This window comes from Nipponia nippon, unplaced genomic scaffold, assembly GCF_047370975.1.
Source record: "Nipponia nippon isolate SJK-2023a ecotype South Korea unplaced genomic scaffold, ASM4737097v1 scaffold_8, whole genome shotgun sequence".
Classification (NCBI taxonomy): Eukaryota; Metazoa; Chordata; class Aves; order Pelecaniformes; family Threskiornithidae; genus Nipponia; species Nipponia nippon.
Genome location: NW_028262402.1, coordinates 7849931 through 7862281, shown reverse-complemented (window position 1 = coordinate 7862281; position 12351 = coordinate 7849931). Strand labels below are relative to the sequence as shown.

The window sequence follows — 12351 nt, the reverse complement described above, 5'->3', positions numbered from 1 at the left end:
TGCTTGCCGTTTGACAATTTTAATTTCTCACAGCCAGAAAGTGACACCAGACATTTACAAACTTGAAGTCAAACTAATCTAACAGTAAAATGAATCCTTGTTATTTCTAGTCTTTGACTGAGAACTGTGGTCTAATTTTACACACAGGGTAAAAAAAGCACATTAATAAAATTATCTAGCTATGCATGTATGTTTGGGGAAGGTTGCAATTCAGAATTCTGCTTGCAAATATTCTGTCATGACAGAGAAAAAATGATAAAGATTTTTCTCAAGCAAGAACTATGCTGAAGAGCATCTGAAACTGAGTCTCACCCTAATTAAACAGATTGTCCAGTTGGAAAGAAAAACTCTTCATATGACTCCCTCCAAAATATATTTATTGAACTTATTTTGGGTTTAACATTCAAATATTATTTGCACAGTCAGATAATAAAGACAACATGTGAATTTTTTTATTTTACAAACAGAATGATTACACATGGAGACGGAACAAATTACAAATTAATATATAGTTCCATATATCATTTAGGGAATTGGATATCACAGTAAGTAGGGTGGTTAAGAAACAGACAAATGAAGCCAGTTTCAAGCTTCAAAAGAAGTGCTAATGTTCATAAGCAGTTCATGTTGGTAATAGTTCTTCATTGCTATCAATCACTATCACTACATAAACAAAACAACGAGTCCTTAACAAACCTATCCCAGATGAGCACCACACAGGGGAGCTGATGCTACGTAGTTAGTGCTGATGGCTATGCTCCTTGGTGGTCCTTAGTCACCAGGGCCAAGGTGATCAGGCTTGAGAGCTCCTTGCAGGCAGTTTGCCATCCTTCTTCTTTATTCAGTTGATGTTTTATACTCCCTGTCCCTGATCCAAAAGAAAAGGATCTGCTTTTGATGACTCATTTTGGGGATCGGGACATGTTCTGGGTTTTGCTTATTCTGCAGGTGCCGCCAAAGACCTTTCTTGCCTGCAGGATTATCTTGGTTTTACCAGGCATCTTTCCCCTTCTGCTTTGTTGTCTGGTTATTTGGTGACAGGTTTCCAATTGTAATTTCTTAGGTAAGCTTGATTTTGCGTATTTAGTGAGGCTTTAAGAAAACAGCTAGAAAGAGTGAAGTAGGAAACCATAAGCTGTACCGGATCACTTCAGTTGCCATGAAAAATCAGAGTCTTCCTGAAATGTGTTTCTTGCCACACGAAGGAGAAGGTGATTGGGAACACTCTGCACAGGCATACACGTCCTACAAGCCTGCAGTCACCGATTTAAGTAGAATTGCTGAAGCTGCTTCCTGTGGCACAGGATATATAATCTGCTTTTGAGCTATCTCAATTATCAGCCAACACTTAAATGCAATCTGAAATAAAACCAGTGTGTTTAAATGAAAACAGCAGAGATCTGAGGGTTAATTGCAGGTGGACAATGTCTGCCTCAGAGGTGGGGTGGATACGTGGTGAAGCATCTGCCATCGCACTTTAATCCATACCTGCAAATCTACCAGAGCCTTCAACACGTGAATTTTGGGTACCTCTGTCCTGTGAAATCCACAGCCCTCAGAGGCCCAGGCTTCTTATACGGTGCTGAGAACGAAATCCACAGGCTCCACAAGCTAACTCAGGGGTCACCTGGCTGAAGCTCGGGGACTACGGAGCCGCGTCCTGGCGCAGGGCCTCTTTCGGCATTAGGTACTTCATGCGCGCTAGTCCCTTTTTCAGAGGAGCAAAACGGGAGGTCAAGACTGCCCCATCACAAGCTCATTCTCCTGCCTGGGAGACTGGAGCCAAGTGTTCTTTTTCCTACTCTGACTGATTTACCACAAAACTTAAAATGAATAGAAGGGTGGCGGTTATCTTTGATTTCTTCTTTTGAATCTGTTTTACTTTGTAAAAATGACTATCGAGCACGCCACCGGGTATTTTCTCTCTCTGGAGCAGCGAGCAGGGCGCGAAGCCGAGCTCTTCGGGTTCCTTCCTGTGCCTGCGGCTCCTGGGAGGCGGCGAGCACTGCGGCTGCTTTTCACCTGCGCCGGGCGGCAAGGGCCCGCTGCCCCAGCCCGCCATCGCGCCGCGAGGAACCGCGCAGACGGTTTAACGGCCGGGCAACCGCCCGCCGCGGGCACAGGCCACGCCCCCGGCCACGCCCCACACACGTCTGCAAAACCACCCGCGGCGGGCGTAGGCCTTCACCCGGAAGCGCTCCCGGAGGGCGGCACCGCCCGGCGCGAGTGCTTCCGGGTAGCGGCGCGTTTCCTCGCTCGGCCCCTCCGCCACGCCGGCGCCGCCGCCTCCGCCGGGCCGCCCGCTGCCCCCGCCTCGCTCTGCCTCCCCCCTCGCCTCTCCCCGCCCCGGGCGATGCCGCTGCGGGGCTCCCGGTCCGCGGGGCCGTGGGGGCGGCTGTCGCCGTCGTCGTTGCTTCTGGTGGCGCTGGCGGCCTGCGCCGCTCGGGCCTCCGAGATCACCTTCGAGCTGCCCGACAACGCCAAGCAGTGCTTCTACGAGGAGATCGCCCAGGGCACCAAGTGCACCCTCGAGTTCCAGGTAGCCGGGGGCGGCCGGGGGCGGCCTGACGGGGAAGCGCCGCCCCGGGCCTGGGCTGGGCGCGCCGCGCCGCGCTGGCGGAGCCGGGCGCCGGCCGGGCGCCGGGGAGCGGGGTCCGAGGGCCTTGTGCTGGCGGGGGAGCCGCTCGGCTTCCTTCGTTCGCTGCGCGCCGCTGCGAGTGTCGGGGAGAGGCGCCTGGGGCGGGAGCAGCGGTTGAGGCCCATGCGGAGTTGGCAGCTCAGCGGAGGAAGCAGCGCAGGCCGCGCTACGGCCGGCGGGCGGGCCTGCCTTCGCTTCAGAGCTCCGTCAGACACCTCACGCCGGCCCGGGAAGCTGGCCGTGTCTTTTACCCTCATCTCTGGCCTGCAGTGCCCCGTCTGAAGAGCGTGGGGAATACCTCCAGCGCCCCTGCCCAACAAGATGCCGCGAAAGTGATTTCCTCGCGGTTTGTGGAGCATTTGCATGATGAGCACGATACAGCATAAGCAGCTAATGCTTCTCATTTCAGAGTACGGTTCAAATGGTCACATAGCAAACAGCAGGAAAGTGAGGGAAGAGGTATGCAGTACTAGCAAAGTGTCCCGGGCACATAGCAAGACAGCAGTCTTACAAAAAATAAAACATGCAGGCAACTGACATCTTCTTGAAGTCTGTGGTTAACATGCACGTATTAAGTGAGGCTGCACAGTTTTTCTTACTTTTCCCAGTTTCTAACAGTTCGAACACGCAGCCATCATGGTAGAGCATGCTGTGCAGCTTTGAGATGTATCAAGCAAACAGCCCTGACAGTTTTGGTGCCTTTGCGTGTATCAGCAGAGTTCGAACCTTTCAATCTGTTCCTTCAGCTGGTGAAGTCACTGATAGTACAGCAGCAGCATAAGAGAGAAATCATCCTTGACGATGGGAGTCACAGTTACCTTTGGGAGCTTTTGAAGAGGCTGTGTACTTTCATGGTCCAACTTTTCTGGTTGAAGTCCTGTGTTTTTTTCTTTCTGACTGCTGGCCCGCCTTTTGTATTTTGGAGTGTGTTGCTGCCAAATATCAGTCCTTGTTACTCTGTCCTATGTGTTCTAATTCTTTCTTAGATACAGCTTTTTCCCTACCCAGGTGTCTTTTGTCCCTGCCTGTTACTTTCATAAAGTCTTTTCTGTGCAGTACTTTCCTCCCTGTTTTGAAGTGGATATCATTGGACGTTGCTGGACAGATAAGCCTGCTGTTGTCACCTTTGTTGGTGATCGGAACAGGAGCGGCATTGTTAAAAGTGAAGTCTGGGTTTGACCATCTGCCAGTAGACTGAAGTGCTGCGTGCATGTCCTTTGGCAGTATGTCTCGAGAGCTGAGAAGAGGCTCAAGCAAGCTCTGTGGGAGGGAATCCTAGGGGAACTCTAAAGCTCTGGCAAATCTTTACCATGTATATGTAAGCTAGCCTTTTCAGGGTGTGTAATATAACTGAATGTGAGTGACTTTCATGTAATTGGTAAAAAGCACACCTCTGTCAAATTTGAGATCATACTTCAAAAACATCATTTCATTACAGAAAACCTTACTGTTGTTTTTCCTTCCAACCAGGTAAGCATTTCTGTATGAAAATCCCAAGTAGATGCAGACACCCAGAGAAAGACATCCAGAGATCCAGACACACCAAAATTTTTTTGCTCTTTGTATCCTGTCATCACATTTTTGGAAAAACTGTGAAGATACTGCTTGCCAACTGAGTATTTTTAAAACTTCCTGTTTATGGAGCAGCTACTGCTGAGATCTCTTGTTATTTCAGTTCTACCATTAACCTTATCGTTTTAATAACTTGATACCTAAATAAACTGTTGTGAGTTTAAATAGTACTATGTGAGCTGAAGTGCAGATACTCAGATACTAAAATATTTCAGTGATTTCTGCACACATAAAAGGGACATGCCTTTAGATATAAGTCTCTTCTTCCTTCAGCATGCTGTATCTTAAAAGCAGTAAGTTTGAAGCAAGGATTAGGTGTAAAACTACTAACCTAAGAGTCGTCAGAACACCCAAGTTATGAATACCTAAGCTACCAATTAGTCTTTCTCTAGAGGTGGGATAGCTAGTCTGCAGAGCAGTATGCTGTAGACCAGCAACCATCGAAGCCTGAAAAGAACTTTGAGACAATCGCGTGAAGTTTTGAGTCACTTGTAGGCATTATCTAGATGTGCTGGTTTTGGGAAGAAACGCTGTGCCTAGCTGTGCAGGAGGGAGGCAGCAGACCCCACAGAACATTGCTCTGTTCACAATGCAGGTGAAGACAGCCAGGTTGAAATACCTGTTCTACTGGTGGAATGCCATTCCTGCAGCCTAAAGCAGCTGGAGCTAATAGGGTAGTTACACTATTTTGGCCCTACAGAAAGGAGCCATCTTACTGCATGTTAGCAATCTTCTCTGGCTGAATCAATTCCGTGGAGGACCTGTGAATACAGTAAATGGTTGATTTGTTACAGTAATCACTTTGATGCCCCGTCAGCTTTCATCTACTGCAGCCTTTGCTGTTGTACGGTTATTTATAACAAAGTAAAACTAAAATTGCTCTCGTAAACAGTTTGAAAACATAGTTGAGATTACATATCCTGAACCTAAAGTATTTTGAATGTCTTCCATAAGAAAATAATTTTGCATACTTGCTTTGAAAGATTTTAAAGTTAATGTATTATATTCTATAACATTTGTTAAAGCAAAAAAAATTGCAGTGCCACTTGACAAATTATACTTCTTAGAAGAAATGCATATATGTCTGTATTCCTAAAAAGACAATTTCTTGTTTTTTGTTTTCAGGTGATCACTGGAGGTCATTATGATGTTGACTGTCGGTTGGAAGATCCCGATGGCACTGTATTGTACAAAGAGATGAAGAAACAATATGATAGCTTCACATTTACTGCATCTAGAAACGGAACATACAAATTCTGCTTCAGCAACGAGTTCTCTACTTTCACACACAAAACTGTGTACTTTGATTTCCAGGTTGGAGAAGATCCACCACTGTTTCCTAGTGAGAACAGAGTAACTGCACTTACCCAGGTAAAATGCTGTTGTGTTTGACAGCAGCTGTTAGGTGGAGGCAATGTTTTCCCAAGTTCAGCTGCATTAGATATCTATCTCACTTTTGAAAATCAATGGATTGAAGCTTTTAAAATAATCTGAGTTACTACAAATAAGCTTTCTTTCTGAAGATAGGATTTATAGAACATAGAGCAGAGCTGAGAAGGAATCACCAAGTGCTTAAGAGAAAAATAGGGTAGTAACTTAAACCTTAAACTCCAGGCCACTATCTCCTTCTGTTTGTTTTTTGTTGTTGTTAAGGGAACTTCCTTTTAATGCCATGGTTCTCTGCCTCTTGAAGTATGGATTTCACAAACTGTAAATATCGGTGGATCAGGGTTTTCAAAATTTCCAAACTTGGGAGAAACTTTGAGAATTGTTTTTATGTTTAAAATGGTGGAGTCTTTTTTGGGAGAGGACTTAAGCTGACCTCTCATGTAACTGCCATTTTTAAAATGAAGAAGAAAATTCTAGCAAAATAAACAAATTAACAAAATTAGCCATATTTAGCTGGCTTCTGGATATTTGTTCTTTATAAGACACTACGAAGTGTCAGAGCATTATTATTGTATTCTCGGGATTTTACAGTTTTGTACCACCTCTTCGCAATCTAAATCCATCAAAACTTCCCTTGGAACACTTGCTTCATGAATTCCTACTAATGCTCTTACATTATAACCATCACCAAACCTCGCTTCAAACAACTGTTAAAGAGTTCTGGACATGGTCACTATTTTGCTAGTCTGGACTTGACAGCATAAATACTGCTTCCCAAATGCCAATCTCACTTGAATTTACCTCACTTAAGTCTGCAGTAGCTGAGATCTGTAATGAGTAGATGACTTGCTGTGAATTCAACTACAGCTCTTACCTCTTTCTTCTTGTCACTCTTCTGCTCTATTTTTTATTCTAATTGTTGATCCTGAATCTTTCCATCTCTTTTCCTTTAGTCTTCATTCTGTACAGTCTGTATGTCCCATTACGTCTGTTTTTTCTTTTGCTATCTTGGCATCAGCAGAGAGATTTTGAGAACATGCAGAACATGTGGTTTCTGAGTCTAGCACCTCTGCAGCCCCTTGCAGCCTGCGGGAGAAGATACATAAAAAAATAGTTTATCACTGGGTTGTAGCGTACGCAATGCAAATAAGGTATTTGGGAAAGGGAGGATTAGTTTTCAGAGTACGGCACATCTTTGGTAAGAAGGTTCTTGTTGCACTTTTCTTGAGGCTTGTAGCATGACCAAATTTGGGCAGCCTTTCATAGGGATAGTAAAAGGTAAATCCCTAAAACCAGAGTGACTTTGTGTTTAAATCTCTTGTGCAGACTAGGAGAGCTCTATAGTTTATCAGTGAGACCAACGGCAGAACTTAGTTTGGAAAACCTTTTCCTGAATTTTGTTGAGAAGAATATCTTAGACTTGTTCAGACACCTGTCTTGAAAGACATCAACTTGAAAAGATGGTTAGACACAGATACAAGTAACTGAGAGTGGTCCTGTCAGGGTGTTAAACGTTTCCTTTTGTAATAGGTTGTGTTGTTTGATCTTCAGGAAATACTAATTTTAAGCCATAAAACAGAAAAACAAACCGTGACTAGAAATTAAGTATTTTGAAGATCTATTGATGAATCTCTTGGTGAGCAAAACACAGTGAGGGGTAATGGCTTTTACTTACAGACTATAAACTGAAAGTGGAAGAAGTTTATGTGAAAAATGATCTAGGGCTTGGAAAACTGGCAATACTTTTTTAATGAAAAATTACAAGTTGGGCTATTTGTTCAGTATTTGTTATATGATTATGGAGCATTCAGAAACACTGAAATGTGACATAATTGTCCTCCCTCTAACCACTTTTTGTGTGCATGACTAAGAGAAGGGTCTCTTGCCAGAAGAACATGTTGAGTTCAGTAATGTCAATTTTTAGGATGTTTTATAACTTCAGTGAGAATTGTGCAATGAAGAATGTCATACTTGTGAAACACAGAAGCATTTAATCTATACTATGTGTATCTTAATGTTATAAGCAACTTTGTTTTCCTGATATGTGTGGAATTAACAACTGGGAGATCACCGACATTTCAAAAGTGTTTCTGATGTTCATTTTGAACCCAAACATACATGAATTTAAGATTGTTTAGTCGTTCTCAGAGCCTGTTGCCTTTTATTAGATCTACAGTTTTACACGCTTCTGTGTTTAATAGTCTTGTCACATTCCTGTGTATGGAGTTTGATCAATGTAAGTTAAATTTTACTGCATTTACAGTATTTCAGTCTGACAATGGACTGAGTTACTCCTTAGCTTGCAAAGTTACATGAATCCTAATTTTAAATATCAAACCACAAAACTTTGCAGAAAAAGCACTAGAAGCGTTCTTAATTCAGTGGTGTGTTTTTGTTTGCTTCTCTAGATGGAATCTGCGTGTGTTTCAATTCATGAAGCTTTGAAGTCTGTCATCGATTATCAGACTCACTTCCGCTTGAGGGAAGCGCAGGGCCGCAGCAGAGCAGAGGATTTAAACACAAGGGTGGCCTACTGGTCAATAGGGGAAGCAATCATTCTTCTTGTCGTTAGTATCGGGCAGGTATTTCTCCTCAAAAGCTTCTTCTCGGATAAAAGAACCACAACAACACGTGTTGGATCATAACTGGTAGTCGTAGTGCTTCAGGTCATTGTGTGCTACTCATCTGTAAAAATTACTGTTCTCCAATTAATTGCAGGTACAAAGGATCTGAGTATATGCAACATTCAAATGTGTCCACCCCTCATCCCTTAAAAAACACAGAACAGACCCAAAATGTTATGAAAGGGACACATGATTTGAAATATTTTAAAAATACTTTGGAACTTAATTTTTTTTTTATTCCTGTATTAAATATCTGGCAGTGACCAGCCTCTCTTCATTTCTAATGATGTTAATCCAAACTGAGTTTGATTTTTACCAGCAAGATTAGCCATCTGCAGCATAACACTTTAAAATAACCCAACAGTCTAGTGTCTGATATGAGAGCCAATATATATAAAAATTTGCTTTAATTTTAATTTTCAGGATGAATGTATTGAATTATAAAAAGGCAAATGTGATTAACTGTAGTGCACTGTTTTGATTTGCTGTTAAAAAAATAATTAATGATACCCTTTGCTTATTTGTAAAATTGTTGGAAGCTTGACACTACATCATGGTGCAAATTCTCCATCAGCCTGGTAAGTCTCCACCTTCAAAACTTGCTAAATTTTATACTTGAGTATGTTTGCTTAAACATACATTCTTCTGTATTAAAATAAATACATTTCCTCTTTTACAGTGTTTGTTTCACTGAACAAATTGTAAGCTGAGACTACTCAGGAAATCCACTTTCTGTATTCAGAACTCCAAATCTCCAAGTTTATTTAAAATACATGCAATAAAATAAGGAATCTTGTAACTTTGTCACTGAAACTGTACAGTTTCTATACGCATATATGCTGCTGCTGCTTTTTGGATTTAAGACCAGAAGTAGCTTGGTTTGTGAAGCAGCACAGCACCAGCACTGGACGAGGTTATATTGTGTGTTAGGCACATACAAAGCTTTTTACTAAATTGTTTTCCTATTAAGAGGCCAATTTGATATTGATACTGCATTGCACGAGTGCTGTAAATTTTACTTTCCTGTGTGTGGTGCACTGATATTTGATGGCCTTGTGCATCTAATTGCCACTCTTTTTTGCTAGTGGTCAGGAAATGTTTTAAATATTTCAGGTTATCTTTTTGGTAGAGTTGTAGTTACATTGTTTCCATTGCTCATGTCTTTGGTAGCTTATGTACTGTAAAGTCTTGTTTTATTTGGGTGTGGAAGGTAGTAAATGTACATACCTACAAGTAGCTTGAATTGAGCTGGTCATAATAAGGCTAAACTCCTTCAAATGGCTCTGGAGGAATAAGTTGACTGACCTATTCGTAAGTGCACACAAACTAAACTAAAGTGAAAAAATTTGTTGTATATTAGCGGCTAATTCAAAAGATGCTTAAACGAGTTCTCAGCAAGCAGAGAAAGAATGATAAACCCTTAAATTACCTGTATTATTTCTAGCAAAAAATTGAAATTACATGTGCAGGTGACACTGAGTCTGAAGAATTGATCTAAGATGACTTGATTTTTAACATCTTGTGATGCCTGAAAAAAATAAACAAAAGTGCACCTCCTCTGTTGTGAACTGAACGACTGCTCTTTTGGAAACTGAAGAAAAACCTCAAGCAGCTACAAAATTATTCAAAAGGTCATGGGGGTATTGAAAAGCTTAAGGTATGTAAAATGCAGGAATATATATAACATTTTTCTATCCTGTACTGAATTTTAAATACTGCAGTCCCATTTCAGGATGCAAGCTTCCCAGAAATAGTTAGACTCACACAGATCAGAAACAAAAAAACCCCTAATGTTTTCTTCTTATGATGCAAATCTGTGCCTGCACACAATGTTCTTGATTGTACCTATATGCTTTATTCTTGTGTTTCGGCAACTGATATTCACTACTCTTTGTGCTGCATCGCACACAATAATGAAGCAAGTGGTACACTTTGTGCAAGTGTCGGATGAAAATAGGATTTAGTTTTGATAGTGTCCACTATTATCTTCCGGAGTTTGAATATCACTTGTGTAGCTTTAATCACAACAAAAGCATTTGTTTTAAGGATTGAAACATGTTGGGTTTTTTTTCACTGACTTGCTCTGTGTGCTGTCAAAATTGGTAAACGATGGGATAAAACAGATAATGGTTGGCCATTACGTACACGTCTCTTTATTCTTTATGTTTGAATGTGTGAAGTGGGACTGTTCAGCTTAATATTACTCCCACTGCAGAGGTTTAGTGGACTTGATTTTTGCATTGAAGTTAGGTATCCGAACCAATCCTCTGGTATCCTGCTGCATAATATGCAGCAATAGCTTAAAAATGCCTTTATTTTTGTGTTATTAAAAACATGGCACAAATACACGTTTGAACATAGCTGTACATAGTTTTTAAAATAAGTGACTGAATAGGATATAATGAAACACATGCTAACACGCAGTGGGTGAAGAAATGCATTGTGACTTTTGGTTAAAGCTGCATCTTTTTAATATATGAAAAGAATAGTTTGGTTAATGGTGTGATACACAAGTAAACGCCCTGCGTTAAAGGGGATATGACTGTGTTTTTAATTGCTAAAGACCCTGAGTTTCAGCTATTCCTTGGATGTTTTATGTTTACAGAACTTCTTTTCATGTCCTGAAATGTCAGTTCTTGTTTTAGTTTGGGGGCAAAAAAAAGTTTAGTTTGAATAAGTCAAAATGCAGACCCTGTGAATATTGTATGGGAAAATAAAAATTAATATATGAATGTGGTCTGATTGTTTTGTTTGCATGTGGGAGTGGGGAGCATTATTCTTCAAAAAAGCTTTGAATGATGATTTGAGTAGTCAACTTGTATTTTAACACATTACAGTTAATGTACCACCTGACACTTGATCATTACTTCTATTCCTGTACATCAATAAACATACCAGTCCACTGCTGTTCATAATTAGCTGTGCTTTCAGTTCACTGGAACAGCTCAAGTTTCAGCAAGATAATTTGGTTACTGGCTCTTTGCTCAGCATGTTAGCAGTGCAGGCAGTAATATTCACAAATCTGCTCCCGTTGGAGTGGAATTCAAAGTATTTGGCTACAGATGCCAGGAATTATTTGGGCTGTACTGCATCTTTTCAGATTAATCCTGTAGATACAGGGTTAATATGGGATGAGCTAGACGGGTGCATCCAGTTAGTGGTGTCTAATGATGGGATATAAACTTAAAATATTACATAGTAACTAAATGTGTGATTTGAGATATTTTTATGTTGTGTAGCTTTTTGCTGAATCTCAGCCCATACCAGTTAGGTTTTAACAACCAGATAGAGTAGGCATCATTGCTTTGTGTGGGCACCTTCCAAAATGGCTTTTGTGTCCCGTTTGTGTTTTCTCTTGTGTCAGTTGCTGTACATTCAAAAATTTTCAAAAATATTTATGGTGCTTGGACTAAAAAAAAGCTTTTGTCCAGAAGTATGAGTAAATTCTAATCTTTCAGTGATGTATTGTTGTTATGGTCAGGTTTTTTTAGGAGCCTCGTACCCAGGATTTTAAAGTAGCTTAAGATAAGTAGTGATCTGAAGCATTTTTCCACTGAAAGCTGATCATCTTACAAAAAAAAAATTTAAAAAAATTAGACAAAGTGAAAAGATGAGGTTGTACGATGATGAAGGCTTTTATTGAGGAGGAAGTAGAAATGCGCTCTGGACCATTGCAATCCATTTTAAACAGTTTGTCGGACTGCCAGGCTGCCCGAGGGCACAACCACAGCAGAGGCACCGCAACCTGGGTTTTGTATGACTTACACAATGGCAACAACTATTGAAAGACATTTTTAAAGCCTGACCCTGCCATTCAGCGGGGAGTTACGGTGTAACACATCAGGGTGCAGAAAGCTGGTAGGCTGCACCAGGTTACTCTAGGACAGGTTCTGGGCTTGGTGTGTGAGTGATGTTCATCATGTGATACGGATCCAATTTCCTAAGTAGTTTGGGTTTTTTGCAGTGTATAGTTATATTCTACATCTCTAAAGGAAAGCAAGCTTATTGCGCCTTATCAAGAACTCAGATTTACATTGTCTAGCGCAACTTTGGAGTCATTGCTATTGCCTTCAGAGGCTTTTGTGTAGATTTACCTTCAGGTCCCATCAAAGTGTGTCTCCTAACCAT

General features: G+C 41.3%; 1 protein-coding gene across 1 annotated transcript; it reads left to right on the top strand.

The window, feature by feature from the left end:
* The first annotated feature begins 2194 nt into the window (after positions 1 to 2194).
* On the top strand, positions 2195 to 8899 carry TMED7 (transmembrane p24 trafficking protein 7). Its single transcript, XM_087741920.1, has 3 exons — positions 2195 to 2539; positions 5336 to 5581; positions 8008 to 8899. The coding sequence occupies exons 1-3, from the start codon at positions 2354 to 2356 to the stop codon at positions 8242 to 8244; spliced, it is 669 nt and encodes a 222-aa protein (XP_087598046.1). The 5' UTR covers positions 2195 to 2353; the 3' UTR covers positions 8245 to 8899.
* Positions 8900 to 12351: the final 3452 nt, after the last annotated feature.

Coding starts and splice junctions, on each gene's coding strand:
- TMED7 (XM_087741920.1), top strand. CDS start 2,354: ATGCCGCTGCGGGGCTCCCGGTCCGCGGGGCCGTGGGGGCGGCTGTCG. Junction 2,540..5,335: donor AGTGCACCCTCGAGTTCCAG/GTAGCCGGGGGC, acceptor TTTTGTTTTCAG/GTGATCACTGGAGGTCATTA. Junction 5,582..8,007: donor GAGTAACTGCACTTACCCAG/GTAAAATGCTGT, acceptor TTGCTTCTCTAG/ATGGAATCTGCGTGTGTTTC.